This window comes from Ursus arctos, unplaced genomic scaffold (assembly GCF_023065955.2).
Source record: "Ursus arctos isolate Adak ecotype North America unplaced genomic scaffold, UrsArc2.0 scaffold_11, whole genome shotgun sequence".
Taxonomy (NCBI): Eukaryota; Metazoa; Chordata; class Mammalia; order Carnivora; family Ursidae; genus Ursus; species Ursus arctos.
Genome location: NW_026622775.1, coordinates 60108986 through 60129330, shown reverse-complemented (window position 1 = coordinate 60129330; position 20345 = coordinate 60108986). Strand labels below are relative to the sequence as shown.

The window sequence follows — 20345 nt, the reverse complement described above, 5'->3', positions numbered from 1 at the left end:
CATTTATTTTTAATAATCCATACAATCACATAAATACACATAGGTAGAAAAAAGTTAAAAAATAGATACACCAAAATATTAACAAAGGTTGTTTCTTTGTTATGCATTTAGTACAAATTTGCTCTTTGTACTTTTAAAAATTGTCAAAATGAAAATGGTCTTTTTAATATGTTGAAAAATGAACATGTGGTATATATTCAGAATAAGAACAGAAAAGCTTGTATATTCTTATATAGTCATTTTATAGGAAGTATGAAATTTGAAGCTAAAATAAATACTCTTATCTAAAAAATTCAAGTTTACATATTCTTTTTGACCTAAGGGTAGAGGATGTTATTTGTAACTTCTCCAAACTCATCTTTAAAAATTTAACAGGACAGTTCAGTAGTCTATTTTTACCATAAATCTATCTTAAGCAAGAATGTTGATAACCTGAAGGTTAACATATATTCATTAGCTTTTTTTTTTACAAAATCAGAACAACGTAATCCAAACAGTCTTATCCTTTTTTTAAACCTAGAAACAAAAATAAATAAAATAATAAAATTAAAGATAAAAATAAAATTTAAAAAAACCTCATGAAATACCTTTTGAACTTTTTCCCTTCAGTTTCTCACAGTGTAACATTTTTAGTTCCCATGAGTAAAGTACATTCTTAAAGCTATAAAGTGTGAGAACATTATCCTGGAAGCAAAATGTTGTTGTTAAACCACCAAATATATTTTAACATTGACCATTTCATAACTTTGAAGATATACCAAGACAATTAAAAAACCGGTCTCCTTCAACTTCAGCTGTTACAACTTAAAACAATCAACTACAACTGTACCACGAGGGAAAAGGCTAACGGCTTTTTTGAACATTCTTATGATTAACCCTTGTTAAAATGTGTAATTTTTGTATGTTTGAGCAAAGTGCTTTGCTGGGTATTTTCCTATTCATCCTGATTCACCTTCCTAATGAAATCCGGGAAGTATATAATGGCCATTACTCTTCACATTCCAGTCTTAAATGCTAGTGGTTTGTCATAAATTTTCCTACGTAACTTCAGATTTGAAAAGCCACTTTCATTTATGCTGTTAAATGATACTTTGGTCCAAGGAAGTCAAGAGCAATTGATACCACTAATGAATCATGGAACTTTACATCAAAAACCAGGGATGTACTGTATGGTGACTAACATAATATAATAAAAAAAATATCATTATAAAAAAAGAGCAATTGATACCATCTATGTTGAATTCAACTGGCTTCAGTTGTATAATAATAACACGGTATGATAACTTTTGCATGACCAAAGTATTATGGTTAAAAATCATAGTAGCTGGGTAGTTCTTCTTTGCCATGAGAAAAACATTAAAGAAATAAGGGTGATTTTCCCTAAAAATTACACACAAGTTTCTGGATACATCATGATACCCATACGGTCTCTAGTAATTATGGTAGTATTTTGGTTCATGCAAATGAAAAGTCCGTAGGTAGATTTGGTTTTGGAAGAACCTTCCTCCAGCAATTCTGATACTGTTTTTACCATTGTGCCGTTTAAGATACTGGCTTCCTCTTTAGGTTCACATGGCAGCTTTTCACTCAGGCACAAATAACTATCAGCTCCAGAGTCGAATCCTCATACTGCATTGTACAGAGTAAGAGAGTCTCTCCTGGTAGATAACACGGAAAAGGAAAGGTTTTTCTTTCTCAAAAAGACCAAACACCTTAAAAACAAAATAAAACAAAACAAAAAAACCAAACTCCTTGTCCACAGTTGGGTGACCTGCTCACCTGTCAGTCAGTATCTGAGAATACCTAGAATGAGTTATAATGTAAGTGGGCTCACACCTGAATTCAAGTCACTTAAAACTACACACCTCATAGGGTAGCTCTATCTTCAACTTTTTGAGGAACCTCCATATTGTTTTCCAGAGAGCCTGCACCAGCTTGCATTCCCCCAGCAATTGCACTACTGGGTATTTACCCCAAAGATAGAAATGTAGTGATCCAAAGGAGAGTATGCACCCCAATGTTTATAGCAGCAATGTCCATACTAGCCAAACTATGGAAAGAGCCCAGATGTCCGTCGACAGATGAATGGATAAAGAAGATGTGGTGTGTGTATATATATATATATATATATATATATATATATATATATATATACAATGGAATATTATGCAGCCATCAAAAATCTGAAATCTTGCCATTTGCAATGACATGGATGGAACTAGAGGGTATTATGCTAAGCAAAATAAGTCAATCAGAGAAAGACAATGATATGATCTCACTGATATGTGGAATTTGAGAAACAAGGCAGGGGAGCATAGGGGAAGAGAGGAAAAAATGAAACAAGATGAAACCAGAGAGGGAGACAAACCATAAGAGACTCTCTAACTCAGGAAACAAACTGAGGGTTGCTGGAGGGGAGGGGAGTGGGAGGGACGGGGTGGCTGGGTGATGGACATTGGGGAGGGTATGTGGTATGGTGAGTGCTGTGAATTGCAAATGATGAATCACAGACCTGTACCCCTAAAACAAGTAAGATATTATACGTTAACAACAACAATAAAACCGTGCACCTCAGAAAGGGAAGGCATTGTTGCCCATTAAGAAATTTGGGTGAAATCCCCAAAGGAAGAGAAGTATGACAGTGCACAGCAAATAAGTGTCTACTATATCTATCACAATTACATAGATTATTTTATATTAATAATTGTTAGACTTCCTCACTTTTCAGAGAAAACAACCAAAACAAAAAACTGTTTCTATGGTCTTTAATTCCATGACCAAAACGAACAATGTAACATGTTTTTTGACTTGAAAATAAGTCCCAGATGGACAAATCCACAAAGACTGTGTTTTCCCATGATTGGAAGAGCAGAGAAGACAGGGATAGTCCCATGATGTATCAGAAACTGTCTTAGGTAGTACGAAGGAAACACACAGTATTTGTGTCCCTTAGGAGAACTGTATGAAACGACTACCAGAAAAATTATGATTTATGCAGAAACTGAATCATTATTTGGGGCAGACATTGCACTAAATTTAGATCAATTGTATAAAAGCAAGACCAACAAATCAATATATTTAATTATCTGGAATTACAGATGGAACATTATTTATCCTATCCCATTTGAAGACATGGCTCTTTAAAAGTGACTTCCACAGGACAAATATCAACATTGTTTGGTGACTATCATCCAGGCGAGACAGAAACATCCTTTCTTTTCCTTATCCCGCTTGTCAACCATTCTTTGATTCTATTTCCTCAGTATTTCTCTTTTCTGTCTCCCTTTTGTCTCCAATAGTATTTCTTTGCTGTAAGGCCGTCTCTCTGGGACAGTGTATCAGCTCCCTAACCAGTCCTTATGCCTCTACCTTTGTCATCTTCTAATTCCCCTTCTGAAACTCACCCACCACCCTGGGGAATCTTTGTAAAATGAAAATTCTAGTCTTCATGGCTTCCCCTTGTTTAACAAGGTAAAGGTCCTTAGGGTGATATACAGAATTCTACCTCTCTACTCTCACTTCTCATCAAGATTACTAACTTTTTTTTTTTTTTTGGCAATTTCATGCAATGCTACTATGAATAAGTATCAGCTGAGAGTCATGGGGGATAAGTGCTTAGAGACCCTGGGGTTCCTCTTGGAACTTTTTTGTTTTCTACCAAATCCCTTCAGTAACTTCTGGAACCTCCCAAAGTTCCACGGTACGCAGTTTGAGATTTAGGGCCCTGAGGTAAATTTCCCTGTCTGGGGGAAGAAACCAAGGCTCAGAGGTTGATCTATGCCATCAGGAAGGAAAAGGTGGGGAAATATTCTGGAGTGGGATGAATGCTCAGATGGTGGCCTTGATCTCAGGCTTTGTCTGCCTCCAACAAGGCCACTGAAATGGTTCAGCCCCACAGGTGTGCAAATTGAGGGCTTCAGCCAGTGTGACATCACACCTGATCCTGTACCCTTGGCATCCAGACTGCCAGCTCCCCTTCTCAATCTCACTGGTTTCACTGAGGATATGAGTAACATCAAAGGAGGAATTTGAGCACTGGCACCACTTTCTAAATGGCTCTATTGGGGAAAACCATGGCTGGCAGAGCAGAAAGGTTGGATAAGGACAGTGTAGGAAACATGGGTGTGGAATGATCTGGTCTTTCCCCATGGCTGGCAGTTTGAAGTCTTTTGCCAGTTGAGGCTGAAAGTCTTTCCAGGTTGCATGTGTAAAGGGAGACCATCTCCAGTTCTTACAGTTGGTTCGGCTTGCCAGCCAAGCCATAACCGCTAGCACGTGCCTCTTGTTGACCCTGTGTTTTGTCCATATGAACATCTAAAGTATTTGAGAGATACAAGGGTGTTGGTCTTAGAGCTGTTAAACCATCCTAACATTGGCATTTTCTCAAACAGTCCAGAGAGTTATCCCTCGGTATACACACCTGGACTTTGGAATGGTGGGGGTGGGGGTGGGGCAGTCACAAGCTGCATCTTCTTCACACATACGATAGGTGTGCACACTGGCCTTAGCTCCAGTGCCCAGTTCTCAGCCTTCAGGACTGGAATTCCCACACGGCTACAACTTAGTTGTTTTCCCCTCCTTGGTGAGATTTCTGGGCCTCTGTGCATATATGGTTTCCTCTACTCATCAATGAGGTCATAAATTCCCTTTATATACTTAAGGCCGTATAAGTTAAGCTATTTGTGCCATAGATGCAGGATGCTGAAAATATGGTCAAGTAGCTTCCAATCTGACATATTTGCAGGGCTACCCTCTGTGTGAACTGCCAATTCTTCAGTAAGCCCCCATCTTTCCAGACAGTAATTCAAGTATTTAGTATTATGTCAAATTTATTTTCTGTCTTTTATGGATTGTGCATTTTGTGTATCAAGAACTATTTCCCTACCCCAGTGTCATGAAGATAATCTTTTTTTATCAGTGCTTATTCAACTTTAATAGGCATATTTTAAAATGCATATATAGCTCAAAGGCGATGTTGATACTGGTGTTTACAGACCTTACTTTTCTATTTTCATATTTATATCTTTGATCTGCGTGAAAATGATTGTGGATGGTGTAAAAAGAGGTTCTAACTGCATTTTCCCTTATACTGACAGCCACGTGTTCCTACAACTGTTTACTGAATAATCCATCCTTTCCCCATTAATCAGTAATGCAATATTTTTCTATATCTTATTCTATACAGTCTATTTGGGGTCTCTCTGCTCTAATAGCCTGACTTCCCTGCACTACTACAACTGTGGAAGAACTCTAATTACTGTTAAAATTACTACAGTTTTAGAAAAGCCACACCCCATTCCCCCTCAAAATTGTCTTAGTTATCTTTGGGGACTTTTTCTTTCTTAATCTCTATGATCTTAAATTCTGGAGGAAAATACTGAAGAATTTGGTTGGAATTAATCGTGATGACATTATAAACTGGGTGAGGATGGACCATCCTCATTGACAATTCCTAGCATGACGATGGTAGGTCTCTCCATTAATTTGGATTTTCTTTGTTTTTATTTTACATAAGTTTTATAATTTTCTACATGAAGATCACAACATCTTTTTATTACATTTGTAACTATGTACATTCATTATCTATTCCTTTCATATGTATGTACATATATGTATATATGTACATATTTTATGTACATATATACATATATATATATGAAAATCTCCATTCATGGCTCCTCTATAGAAATAAAAGTGATTTTTGTATATAGATTTAATACCCCCAAATTGACCAAATTCTATTACCTACAAAAATTTGTCTAACTGATTTTGGTTTTTCTACATAGCCCTTCTCATGGCTAAAAGTCAGTGATAAAGAGAAATCTTAAGTAAAAAAGCAGAGTAAAAAGAATCTGTAAAGGAACAAAGATAAAAATGAGACTTCTCATCAGAAATAATGCAAACCAAAAAACAGTGGAGAGGCATCTTTAAATGGCAGAAAGGAAGAAGAACAAAGCTGTTCACCTAAAATTGTCTATCCAGCAAAAACGTCTTTTTTTTTTTAACATCTTTTGAAAACGAAAGACTTTTTCAGAATTCATCACTAGCAAACTAGTGAGAAAAGTTAAAGAAGCCCCTTCAGGCAGAAGGAAAATGATACCAGGAGAAAATATGGCTCTACATAAAGGAATAAATAGCACCAGAAATGGCAAATACGTGGGCACACGTGATTTTTTAAAAAATTATGTAAACCTCTTTAAAAAAGAAGGAATTATTGAAGCGAATTTAACGACAATGTTTTGTGGAGTTTATACCACATGTAGAGGTAAAATCCGTAACAAAAGTCTTGAGAGGGAATGGAAGTATGTTATAATATTCTTGTTGAACTACCTGAATTAGTATAATATTATTTGGAGGTAGCCCGTAACAAGTCAAAGATTTATACAGCAACCCTTACGGCAACCACCAAAACCAAAACCAAAAAAAAGAAATAAAATAGAAACATTAAAAAATTCAATTAGTGTAAAATAATGTAGGAAAAGCAGCCAGAACAACAACAAAAGGAACTAAGACCAAACGGGAAACAGAAAACAAATAAGGTGGTAGATTTTAAACCCAACCATATCCATAATCAAATGAAATGTAAATGACCCAAACACTCCAGAGATTTTCAGATTAGATGAAAGAGCAAGACCAAATTATAGATTACCTTCAGAAAGTCCATTGTAATTACACCCACAGATAACTTTAAAGATGGGAAATAATTACTGTAATAATACTTTCTAAAAGAAGGCTGGAGTGGCTATAGTAATGTCAAAGTAGATTTCAGAGGAGAGGCTATTACTAGACAAGCAGGGCCATTTCATAATGATAGTCAATTTGTCATGAGGAAATAGTCAAAATGTTTATATGTCTATAATAACAGACTCCCAATACATGAGGGAACTAAATGTTTTTGTAGCCACCAACTACAGGTATAGTTGGAGATTCCAACCACCCTTCTCTCAATAACTAATACATAGATCAATTGGATGTTATTAAAATTTCTGCTCTTTAAAATACACTGTTAAGGAAATAAATGAGAAGCTAGATTGGGAGAAGTCTTCACAAAACATGTACCTGACAAAAGACTCTTACAGCTCACTAGGAAGACGACCCTAATTAAAATATAGGGAACATGGGGCACTTGGGTGGTGCAGTGGACTAAGTGTCCGGCTCATGGTTTGGCTCACGTGGGGATCCCAGGGTCGTGTGGGAGCTCTGCACTCAGCAGAGTTGACTTCAGATTCTCTCTCCACCCCCCTGCCCCTCCTGGTTGTGCTCTCTCTCTCTAAAATAAATAAATAAATCTTTAAAAAATAAAATATAGGGAACAGCTCTGAACCAAACTTCACCAAAGAAGATACACACAGATAGCAAATAAGTATGTGATGCTCAACATCTTAGAGAAATGGAAACTAAAATTGCCATGAGACACCATTATGCATGGCTTCAATCAGGTCTATTCACTGCACCGTTGAGGGAAAGATTACCGCCCTATGGAGATGGCCCAACATAGGACACCTAATACAGGACAGATGAGCTCAACAACAGTTTAAGCTCCATGTACTCACAGCCTGTGGGAGGAAGACACTGCATGCCATGCAGGGCCACACGGGAGTAACACCGGGAAACAGGGAACAGGTAGGGGCTGTGGGAGGTACACTTCATAGCATTATGAGGTGCCCCCTGGTTGCTGCGTAGGGATGTGATTGCCTTCTCTGAATAACTCTGTCTGGCATGAAACGTTGATAAAACCAAGTGTTGGTGAGGATGCAGAGAAATGGAAATAATAAATTGCTGGTGGGGGAAGTAAAATGGTACAGCCATTTTGGAAAACAGCTTAGCAGTTTCTCAGAAAGTTAAATATAACTTTATCATGTGACTCAGCTATCATTCTTAGGTATTTATCCAAGAAAAATGAAAATGTGTATTCAAGCAAAGACTTGTATTCAAATGTTTGAACAGCCTCATTCATAGTATCCCCAAACTGGAAATAACCATCAACTAATGGCACAATACAGAAATTGTGGTATTTCTACATAATAAAATAACTACTCAGCAATATTAAAGGAATGAACTACTAATACACACAATATGGATGATTCTCAAAAGCCAAATACTGTAGGGTTACATTTACATGAAATTCTAGAAATTATAAAATTAAAATGACAAAATGCAAATTAGTGGTTGCTAGGGACCAAAATTGGAGGGAGAGGAGTAATTACAAAGTTGCCTCTTCTGTATGTTGATTAGGGTGATGGTTGCAAGAATGTATACACTTGTTAAAGCCTAAATTAGTGAACGTGATTGTATTTAAATTATTCCATAATAAGACTGATGAAAACACATGAGGGGGAAAAAGCCCTCAAGGCCTTAGGATTCTACTATCAGCAAATTATCTTAGGGCAGGTGCTGTTTTAGGCAAGTTCGAGACTCTAAATTTGTTTTCTCTTGTCCTGTAGGAATTTCTTCTCATTTCCTGCCATATTTATTGTATTTTCTATTGAATATTTGATGATTTGTTGCAGGATTTTTTTAATTTTTAAAATATCTTGTCTACCATATTGCTACAAGCAGAAATTTCATTTTCTCTCAAAATTCACTGGCTTATAGTACTTTAAATGAGACCTATCTACTTTTGTGTAAAATTTCCTCACCTTTTTAAATGGGAGAAACTTGTACTAGGGCTAAAAATATATCAATGCTTAAAATATGGAGAATGATTTTAAAAGTTAACAACTTGAAAATTAATGCTACATACTATATTTCGCATTTAAATACATTACCAGATATAGAAATATAATAGCTAAATAAACAGCTGATTTTAAATTGAAATTAGTTCAAGTTGAATTTAGAAATCAGTAAAAGTTGTCCATAAAATTTGAATCATATAGTAACATGGGGTTAGTGTTCATTTACCAAAGCGTTCATTTATCAAACCATAAAATGAACTGAAAATGTCCTAGGTAGCAGGCATGGTCTAAGTGTGGAGGGCACATCAGTAAACAAAACTCAGGTTGTTTCTCACACAGAGCTTATAGTATAGCAGGGAGGACAGACCTTATGCAACGATTGTGAATAATGGCTTTAATAATGTACAAATTAAAACGAAGAAAAATTACAGGGTGCTTTAATAGTATGTAATGGGAACCCTAAAGCATGCTAGGTACTTAGGGAATGTTACCTGAAAGAAGTTATGTTTAATCTGAAACCATGGGGTAAGTAGAAGTTCCCTAGACGTGGTGGAGACGATAGGAAACAAAGACTTGGGTTGCTGTGCTTGGGTGGCTCCATCAGTTAAGCGTCTGACTTCAGCTCAGGTCATGATCTCAGGGTCTGGGCATTGAGCCCCACGTCATGCTCCATGCTCAGCAGGGAGTCTTCCTGTCCCTCTGCCTCTCCCCTTCTGCTTCCCCCTCCTCCTGCTTGTGCTCTCCATGTCTCTCTCTGTCTCTCTCTCTCAAAATCTTCGAGGAAAAAAGAAAGAAAAAGAAACAAAGACTGGGAACTAGGAAGCATTTCAGGTAGATGGAACAGTATAAGGTCACGGCAAGTCCAGCATATTCAAACATTGAAAAAGCACAGTATATAAAGGGTGAAAACCTAATCCTAACCCAAAGGGTGAGGGAAAATGGAACAGAACATGCTTCAAAAAATGTTGCAAAATTGAGAAAAGGATAAATGGAATACTGAAATGCTTTCACATTTTAACACTTTGATTTTTTTTAATCTTCATTCAAGCATTCAACAGTGGTGGCATTTTTTAGTTTTCTAGTTTGAATGTCAACAGACTAACAATAATCAGAATTTAAAAACACAAGTGATTCTAAACTAGTAAGAATCACTTACTGAGAAGATGACAATACTGATTGGGTAAGTTGATGAATGCTTAACGGTTCCTGCCTTCCTTTCCTCTCTACTCAAACCCAATCCATCTATTGATACCGCTTCCTAAATATATCTTCTTAAATATAAGATGCATTTTTTTCCTCTCCCATTTTAACACTTCTCAAATTGGATTGTACATAAAAAATGGTTTTTTTTGAAGAGTTAATGAGACTTTTTATCACTGAATTTTAATTTAAATGTAAAATATGGACTCCCAAAATCACTTTCCATATAGTCAAGAAGGTGACTCTGGGACATGATACTGAAAAGTTAATATGTATGCAGAGGAGGATTGCTCGTAACCCTTTGGGATATAATTAAGGTAAAAAACTGGGAAATTTCTCAGCATACACACAGATATTTCAAAGACAGAAGACATTGGTATGACCTACACATGTTTAGTGAGGAATCATTTCTGATGAGACACCAAACATTGATTTGTACAAAGTTTACACCTCATTTTGGAAAAAGAATGTTTTAACTCTTACACATAATTTAACTGAGTAAAGGAAAAAAAATTAAATGCATTCAAAACCCTAAACTATCCATTTGAAAGGGGAAGAAACCCAAGATACTGAACATGGGTTATAAAAAGTCGCATTTAGATGAAAGCAATTCAAAAGAATCAGAATTTGAAAGCTTAAATTCAAAAGTTGATTATGATAACAAAGCAAGAGGTATGTTAAGTGGAAATTAGTGCTCCTCAAACTAGGTAGCTACAAATTACCTTGGGTTCTTGGTACAGTGCAAATCTGATTCGTAGATGGTGTGAATGGCTGAAGATTTTGTGTATTTAATTAAGATCCCAGTTCAGGACCAATTAGGCAAAACAGCAGACCAATTATTAATGTAATATCACTCCCCATGCAGATACTAAATTGAAGATAGTCCTTAAACAAGATCAATTTAAATGCAATTTACGAGGAGTCTTAAATGAGAAGAACTACATTTTCTCAATCCCATTATTTCCCTCCATCTCCACTGCCATCATAAACCGAGTCATCCTTACCATCGCTTTGGTAGATTACTGTAACGGCCTCTAAACAGTTTCTCTGCCTCTAGCCTTGCCACCTCTTACTCATTCTCCAGAATGTAGCACAAAAATGCTTCAAAAACTCAAATCTGGTTAGATATTCTGCTGCTTACCTTTTCCACTAAATACAGACTGTCCCTGGGGCCTGGATGAAGGGAACTCTCACTATCCTCCTCCCACCTACACACAATGCATGCTAGTCCTAGTGAATTTCCTTCAAATGACCTTCCTCTCAAGACCTGGCTTAAACTAGCCCTTTTCTTAAACCTTCCCTGGCTATCCCTCATTCATCCTTTAGGATTTACGTTAACAGCACAGATTAATAGCACTTCTTAGAATTCTGCCTTCTCTCTCCCCAGATTAGTCAGATGTATCATACTTCCTTGTCAGTACTTACAAGACGTTATTACTTATTTGTCTTTTCCTGCTCAGCTTTTAGCTCAGTGAGAACAGGAACCAATGTTTATCTTGTTCTCTGCCTATGGCCAGTGTCTAGGTGCACCGTTTGAGACCCAGGAAACACTTCTATCAACTGTGAGTTTAAATCATTCATTAACATACCAACAAAGTACGCTGACCCTTTTCTAGAACACATGCTGATTAGATCTTTCTTCCCTCAATACATTCCATTGAAAGGATATAGCATGACTGACCAGACTCCAACTTTCAACTTGATAAAATCTTACTTATCTGGAAACCTAGATTATAATTTCATTATAATTTGATATTCATTCAGTCAACAAATGACTAATTTGTAATGAATAAACAAGGAAACGAATAATCAAAGGCTAGGCACTAGGGGAAATAAACATTGGAAGAAAGGCTGAAAACCAAAAGACAGAGCCAATGGAGATTAAAGTCATAAACAAATAATAACTATGAAATTGGTGTAAAAATCAAAAGTATAAACATGGCACTAAAGCAACAAAGAGATAGGAGCATATAATTTGGCTTCTGAGTTGAGAAAAGCCTTTTTAAGGAAGGTACAGTGTCTTAGAAGATAAGCCAAATGGAGGGAAAATCATTCTCAGCAAAAGAAACTCTGAGAAACAAACTGAGGGCTTTAGAGGGGCGGGGGGTGGGGGAATGGGATAGGCTGGTGATGGGTAGTAAGGAGGGCACGTATTGCATGGTGCACTAGGTGTTATACGCAACTAATGAATCATCGAACTTTACATCAGAAACCAGGGATGTACTGTACGGTGACTAACATAATAAAAAAATATAATAATAATAAAAAAAAAAAAGAGACTGTGCAAAAGCACACCTGAAGCGAGCACTATGCACACCGACAGTAGAATCGTAGGTGACGACTCTGGAAATACAGACGGGAAATGAAAAAGATCCTCACTGTCCAGAAGTTTGGGCTTTGCTCAGTAGGAATAAGGGAAACTTAAAAGACATTTTAACCAGCAGCATAGCATAATCAAAGGAACATTTCAAAAAACACAATTTCCTGGTAGTGTGGCTCTATTAAAGGAGGCAAGACTATAAGCAGAGAGATCAGTGAACAGTGCAGACAAAGAATAGAAGTGGGAATGCAGTGGCAATGGGAAAGGAGATTAACGGATAAAACAGTATAAAGGGTAGGACTTGCAGTGGGATTAGGAGTAGTAATCTCTGGCTGAGTGACATTCTGTATTGTGTTCTTGATAGCAACTGTCACTTTGTAAAACAAAAACCAACAACCTGAATTAGGATTTGGAGAAGGTTAATACATATTTCTTCTCCAAAGTGGGGGATGAGAGAAACAGAAAGTGAGTCAGTAGTAATGTACCTAAAAATGATCAATCCTGGTACCATTTGAATTCAAAGGAGTAGTGTTACATTTATAACAATCATTAACCAGTCCGTATTTTATTTTAAAACTTTTTCATAAATATCCTAACAGGGATACATTCTTAGAGAATCTCAGAAGTTAGTTTCAGAGGCATCAAGATAACTAAAGAAGTAGAAACACTGTCTAGTGAGGACCCAGAAAGAAGGAACCAAGTCAGGGTAAATTTTACTGATATACCGAAAAGTGAAAAGCAGTAGTAGATGAGAGACCTGCGGTTCTATCCACAGGGATGATCAAAAGACATTTAAAAAACAGGTATAGAATAATTTTAGTGCATACCCAGTAGTGTGTTTGACGATTTCAACACCAAAGAAATTGAAGAGCTATACCCAATGATTTCATAAACTGACTGCTGTCCAAGTAGTACAGCTCAACTTCAGTGAACTGAATGATTGGGTACAAATTAGGACTTACTCCACGGTATTCAGCTTTCCCATCTGAGTCCCACTGTTCAACTTTCTTGGGTAATTAATACTGATTCTTTGCTTTTTCTTACCACCTATCCATAATATAAAATTCAAATAATTTACACATTTGAGATACTTGAGTAAGTCCTCTTAATTTTAAAATGTTGAGTTGAACATTCTGCATTTAAAACCCTTTTTTAATAAAATCAAATTACAATATTCTATGAGTGATTTAGTTGGCTTCAGAGAGAAAAATAAGGCGGACACAATATATAGTCCCCATTCCTACAACTATTGGCTATAATAAAAATCATTATAAAATTAATATAAATTTTCACCACCAACACCCGAAATTTGCATGTTCTCAGTGCTGCTACTGCTGTCAGTACTGGTTTTCCAGCTTCCTTCACTCTGTGAATAGTGTAAGAAACCTGCCATTTTCACTAGAAACATTAAAACTCAAGTGACACAACAATTAAAGTTTTAATTTTGTAGTTTAACTTTAAAGTTTCACACTACTCCACCTTTTCACCTTCTCTACAACTTTCAGCTTGAAAGGAAAGAGGACAGATGAACCTGGGGATTGTTAAAAAGTAAAAATTAAATCTATAATGTTGTTACTTGAGCTCCAAAAGTGTTGTAGTTTGTAAAATTGACAAGGTCCTTTAATTTTTAATGCTTCCCCAAGTGCCTGTCAATTATATAAAGCTGTGCGTAATGAATGGTATAAAATGCTGTTCCAAAGTCTTTAAGTTTTTATTTTTTAGTGAATATATTTATTCCATGTACATTACATTAAGAATACTAGAATACAAAAATACAGAGCTACTTTTTCTAACTTACTAATCCTTATGGATTGTCTAGGATTTTCATATTGTTGATGTTACTTTTCTTTAATCTGTTCTAACTAGTATTTTACCTTACACATTCTTCATAGTGTTCCTGTATAATCTTTATCCAGACCTATTCACAAAGTATAGTACAGGTAGGGCAGCACAAGCTGCAGATGCCTTTGTTGGTAGTATAATAAACACCTTTTATCCAGGTTATGGGAGAATTAAGTGAATGGAGTTAGTGAAAATTTCAATTAATTAAGGGTTTAATAATGTAGCTCTAAATAATCTCTTCAGAATTCTCCTCTCTCACTTTCTAAAGATCCTCAAGTTAAATCCAAAGGGGTTTACTATTACAAGCTACTTACCAAGTTATCTGAGAAAATTTCTAAAAGAGTTAAGAAATAATTTGGCTCTTTCTTCAATAACTTCAACAAAGTCAGAATAGCCTTGTTTTCTGCAAAGATTATGTTGTCGTAAGTGTAAATGTATAGTGTTATTATGAGTTGATTTATTAGTTCTTAAGTTTTTACATAAAAATATTTTATTTATTTATTATTATTATTTTTTAAGATTTTATTTATTTATTTGACAGAGATAGACAGCCAGCGAGAGAGGGAACACAAGCAGGGGGAGTGGGAGAGGAAGAAGCAGGCTCATAGCGGAGGAGCCTGATGTGGGGCTCGATCCCATAACTCCGGGATCACGCCCTGAGCCGAAGGCAGACGCTTAACGGCTGCGCCACCCAGGCGCCCCTACATAAAAATATTTTAAAAACTGGATTCCAAATTTCCACTTGATAATAAGACATCTTTTACTATATTTTCAATAGCTACTTATATTTTGCATACTATCTGTAAATTAGGATTAAAGAAGTTTCAAATCATCTAATTGTACATACAATTGACCCCTGAACAACACAGGTGTTGGGGAGCCTACTGTCCACGCAGTCAAATTTGCATATAACTTTGGACTCCCCAAAAACCTAACTACTAATAGCCTACTGTTGACCAGAATCCTTTCCGATGACATAAAGTTGATGTAACACATCTTTTTTTAAAGATTTTATTTATTTAATTGAGAGACAGACAGAGCAGGAGGAGGCAGGGGAAGAGGAAGAAGCAGACCTCCCAACTGAGCAGGGAGCCCAGTGTGGGCCTCCACGGGGCCTCCATCCCATGACCCTGGGATTATGACCTGAGCTTAAAGCAGACGCTTAACCGACTGAGTCAGTAGGTACCCCATACATACTGTATTCTTACAATTAAGTAAGCTAGAGAAAAGAAAATATTAAGAAAATCATAAGGAAGAGGGTGCCTAGGTGGCTCAGTCCCTTAAGCATTTGCCTTCAGCTCAGGTCATGGTCCCAGGATCCTCTGATAGATAGGAGTCTCGCACTGGGCTCCCTGCTCAGCGGGGAGTCTGCTTCTCACTCCCACTCTCTGTGCTCTCTCCCTCTCTCTCAAATAAATAAAATCTTAAAAAAAAGAGAGAGAAAGAATCATAAGGAAGAGAAAATACATTTACAGTACTGTGTTGGAAAAAAATCCACGTACCAGTGGACCTGCGCAGTTCTTGGCTGTTCACCCCTATGTGTTGTACAAGGGTCAACTGTATATGTATGCTATATAAAACAAAGAAAGGAAGGGAAGAAAGACACAGAGAGAATAGGAGACTTACTTTTTCTTCTGTGTTGCACAAGAAAACCTGAAAAATGTTTCTTTTTTTAAATTGAGTTTTTCAAAAAAGGAAATATAAAATAAGTTTTATGGAAAATCACTTGTTTTAATAAAAAGTAAAATACTGGTATATAAACCACAAGGTGGTGCTATAATTCCATGCTGGTACTGGTATTTTAGACATTAATAGATTTTTTCTTTTATAACTGTAATCTTGATATTCTATTTTTTAATGGAAAAAATCAAAGTGGGTTCATTAATTCTAGAAATATTTACTGAAATTCTACTAAATTTAAGCTTGTATGCTAACTTTAAAAATTTGTAAATGTTGAAGTCTTATGACTAAAAACATTACAATACTAAAAATGCCTCAAGTTATTTCTACACAGAATTTAATGTTAATAAAATTAACTTTTAATGTTAGTCTCATATGACAATATCACATTGCATACAGAATATAAACAAATAATAAATAAATATAATACAATCATATGATCTATTAAATAATAATAAAAAAAGAAAAAAAAACCTCCTTTTTTCCTTCCAAATAATGGAATCAATTTTCTTAAAGATTACCCAGGGCTATTATTACATTTTTTACGTATAAAGTTTAAAAAAGATCATTTGTCTAGTAATGTATCTAGTAATTTAAAGTGCATTTCATTTTTCTCTTGATTTAACTTCATCTAAGACCTTTTCTCTCTCTAGAAAAATATATAACTTCCCATCACTTAAAAGAAAACAAAAAACCATACTGTGTATCTTGTAATATTGGATGGCCACCATCTGTGTCTGTGCTGCTGGTCTTAAAATGTGTTATGGAACACAGCACTAAAATACTCAACACATTTTTCATGTTGAACTTTCTGACCTGTTGCCAAATACAAAAAGAGAATCATATCCTCACTCTTTCAGTGTTAACTGAAAATGTATTACTACTTTTTGATTAAGCATAAAATCGTATTTTTATTCAATTTTCAATGAGCATTTTTAACTTTTCATTACAACATATTAGCTAGTACAGATGGCAAGATGGTATGCACGAGAGCCTCCTGGGTACAATACGCAAGTCCCAATTGGAATGTTTCCAACAGGATGTAAACCACGGTCCACAAGCCTGTACTTTAAAAAACATATTACTTAGCACACTGCCAACAAATGTCAACACAAAAATACAGTGCTGTAATGACTTCACTCTGTAAAAGAAATGTACTGGCACGTAAGTTTTCCTTAAAAAAGTAAATCAGAGTAAAGAAATGTAATCATAGCATAAAAGTAAGTATTTATTCAATATTGAAACAACTCATACCAAATAGAATTCAAATTCTTCATAAAAATATTGCAGTATATTAAAATTTATAGAGAATTCTTAAAATATACAACATGTACAGTAGCCAAAGTCCTAGAGAAGTTCACGCAGAAAATTCTATAATTAGTGATTTGGACATTTCAGTAACTCTGCGGTTTCTTCAAACCTGCAATACAACAAATAAATAATATTAAGTAAAAAAAAATTCATAATGAGGCATAGGATTTAAATGGCTGAAATTATGCTTTTGAACCTAAAATAAATTACAGTGTTTTTCTTATCTATAGGTATAAATAATAAATTAAGTATATACTATGGCCAGAGGGGAGAAATAGCAACCAAAGTCAATTATGACTCTTTAATTCTTAGAGCATAAGTTATTTTAATATTTATCAAATTTCAAAACAATATAGTTCATTAAAGTAGTAGGATGCATAATAATCTTATATAAGTTCATTTCATATTTCTTTTTAATTGCTCTTTAATAACCATTTGTAGTTTCACATTTGTATAAGATACAAGTATCATTTTTAGTAGTGCTTACCAATAACTGAAAGACTGGCAATACTCTAATAATACTTAAAATGTCTCCAAACCATCCACTGACATATATTAAATATTTTGCTAAATCAGTTATCAAAAGTAGATAATACTCTTAACTTTCAACCAAAAATATCTCTGTACTGTTTAATCCCACAATTAATTCCATTAACAATGTTTTACATCACTTGTTGGAAACCAAAACAGTGACTCATCTCACAAACACATAACTGTAGGTAGATTTATTATCCACTGGAGTCCTGAAGGAAATTCCACACCTGATTGAGAGACCTTTAAGGTTTGAAACACATATGCACTTTCTATATATACTGTAATCCAATACAATTCCCTATAGAGAAATGAATTTCTGTTGCCCCTTTCTGTTACTTACATTTTTTTCATCCTTTCCATTTTCTGGATTGTTGTTTCCTTTAATTTAAAAAGCAACAAATTTAGGCGATTTCTCAAAGTAAACCATCATCAAAGATGGACCATGAACATATAAAACACACTCTAAAACATTGCATTAAGTACTATTTACTTATCATAAAGAATTTTTACGAGAGATGAAGATTTACAGTTTCACTATTTTTCTTGCCAACGGCATCTACAACTAAATCTAATGCTTGCTTGTTCTCCCGACCTTAGAAAGGAATCATCTACGCAGCTGCCAGCTTTTCTTACCTCTGAATTCTCTTTCAAACCACAGTAACTACCAGTTGAGGTTCTGGGAGTTGAATCCGATGACACTGTACTATAGCCGGAGGATAGAGGAACACTTGTTTGCCTCTCCGCTTTGCTCTCTCTACCTGTGGAGAAATTCATTTTTGGGTTACCTTTTCCTTTCACAGTGGAGTCATATCTAAAAATTTTATGTATAAAAATTTTATGTACACAGGGCGCCTGGGTGGCACAGCGGTTAAGCGTCTGCCTTCGGCTCAGGGCGTGATCCTGGCGTTATGGGATCGAGCCCCACATCAGGCTCCTCTGCTATGAGCCTGCTTCTTCCTCTCCCACTCCCCCTGCTTGTGTTCCCTCTCTTGCTGGCTGTCTCTATCTCTGTCGAATAAATAAATAAAATCTTTTTAAAAAAATTTTATGTATAAACTGAAGAAAAACAGACATTTAATACGAAGTGGCTGCTGTTATAGACCCAGATAAATTTTTATTATTCTTTTAAGATAGCGACCTAGACATAGAGATTTAGATGTTTAAAATAGGCCAATAAAAATGACAAAAGGTACTGTTACCTTCATGACAGAAATCAATTGAAAAAATAGGCAAGTTCACAATTTTTAAGTATAAGCTACTGACTCAGGTATATTCTTAAAGCGGTGGTTAACTATCACTAACACTGACTATACTTTTTAAAAATCGAGAAACATTCTATCCTAAGTTAACATGTATGGAAAAAACGACGCTTAAAATTCAGGGTTTACAGATTTCTTTTTCAAAGAATTGAACAACTTTCCACTTTCGGTATGCTGATACCATTTATTCAACAAAATGATGGCAATTTTTTCCTACAACTAAACCAATTATAAAACATCACAGATAAGACATGCTGCTATTAAATCAATCACATAAGCCGTATGTTTTAGTCAGGATACATATGGCTGCAAAATCAAGGCCCCCCAAAAGCAGACACCCATTTAAACTGGTAAACATAGGACAGTTTTATTGTAAGCCTATACAGACAACCTCAATTAGGTAAAAAGTATTGCCACCTGAGGACTGAAACAACTAGACTTTTACTTTCATCTCACACAGAGCCAGGCTCTTTTGTCTACTTCTCTTCCCTATTTACTCCATTCCTCTGCTTGCTTATCGGCATGAATTTGAACAAAATGGCCAGCCAGCCCAGGCTCAACATCATTTGACTGACTTTGTACCCTAATTCCAAATTCCCAAGAGAGAGAAAATGATCTGGCTTTGGATTAGTATCTCCTGGGTTAGGTGTCTACTTTTGATCCAGTTGGGTCAAGATCACATGGTGATTAGCTACACCCAGATCCTTTAGCAGGGACTGTTGGCAACAGATAATTTCAAGGAATAATTTGAAACTAGGCAGGGACTACATCTACCATTCCCTAATCTTGGGTTATTTTCTATGGATAGAGAGAAGTGTCCTCTGAACTAAGCTGTTGAAAAATGGGGGGAGGGAGGGCTGAGTCCTAGGACAGGAAATAAAGAGTGGGAAGACAGAATGGAAAGGTGAAGGAATGCTTCTCTGTGTTTTGCTTTCTGGGGCCTAGACTTGGAGGTATCTATCTAGCCTTCAAGGGTGTACCTCATGATGGGAAAAACCTGGTATCAGGCAGGATAGGGGGCTATTCCCATAGAGGGTATTCCAGAGATTACAGAATGGGGCATATACTGAACACCAGCCATATTTGATACCCAGAGCAGGTAAGTGTGTATTACTTTCTGTGACAATTTTTCCTATTGTTTTCCTGAGCCTTTAATATAGTCTTCCTTGTTTAAACATAATGGCTTCTTAGCTGGACTAAGGGAGATTTGAGAAAAGAATTGGTAACTAAGCTCAGGTTGGAAAGGAAAGGGCCCTGAGAGTAGTGGCCCCTAATTCCACTGTTGTTTTGGAGTTTCAGAGTCACTGCTAATAGATCTCTGCGAAGAAAGGGTATCTCTAGGATCTAGATTTTCTAGTCAACTCTCTCCATATGACCATTAATCTTCCACTGCCAACTTTGGAGAATTATGACCTGATTGCATTAAGACACTAGTTGGGTCCTTTGCCATTTAACTACGCAGGTTATCTCCCACTTTTTGAAAGTTTTTCGCATTACGCCGCTTTGTTTTTACAAAAGACCCAC

The 20345-nt window shown here is 35.9% G+C and overlaps 1 protein-coding gene across 7 annotated transcripts in view; it reads right to left on the bottom strand.

Moving 5' to 3' along the window:
• Nucleotides 1-16926: 16926 nt before the first annotated feature.
• CEP44 (centrosomal protein 44) overlaps nucleotides 16927-20345 on the bottom strand; it is a 29109-nt gene continuing 25690 nt past the window's right edge. For 3 of the 7 annotated variants that reach the window (XM_026518871.4, XM_048212230.2, XM_048212229.2), the window contains 3 exons: nucleotides 18196-18320; nucleotides 17903-17940; nucleotides 16927-17137 (listed from right to left, as the gene is read on the bottom strand). In XM_026518871.4, coding sequence (XP_026374656.3) covers nucleotides 17095-17137; nucleotides 17903-17940; nucleotides 18196-18320 — 206 coding nt within the window. In that variant the 3' untranslated portion in view covers nucleotides 16927-17094. Of the gene's footprint in view, nucleotides 18321-20345 lie in introns of all 7 variants that reach the window. The other 4 variants (XM_044391202.3, XM_044391203.3, XM_057310181.1 and 1 more) reach the window with 2 other exon arrangements.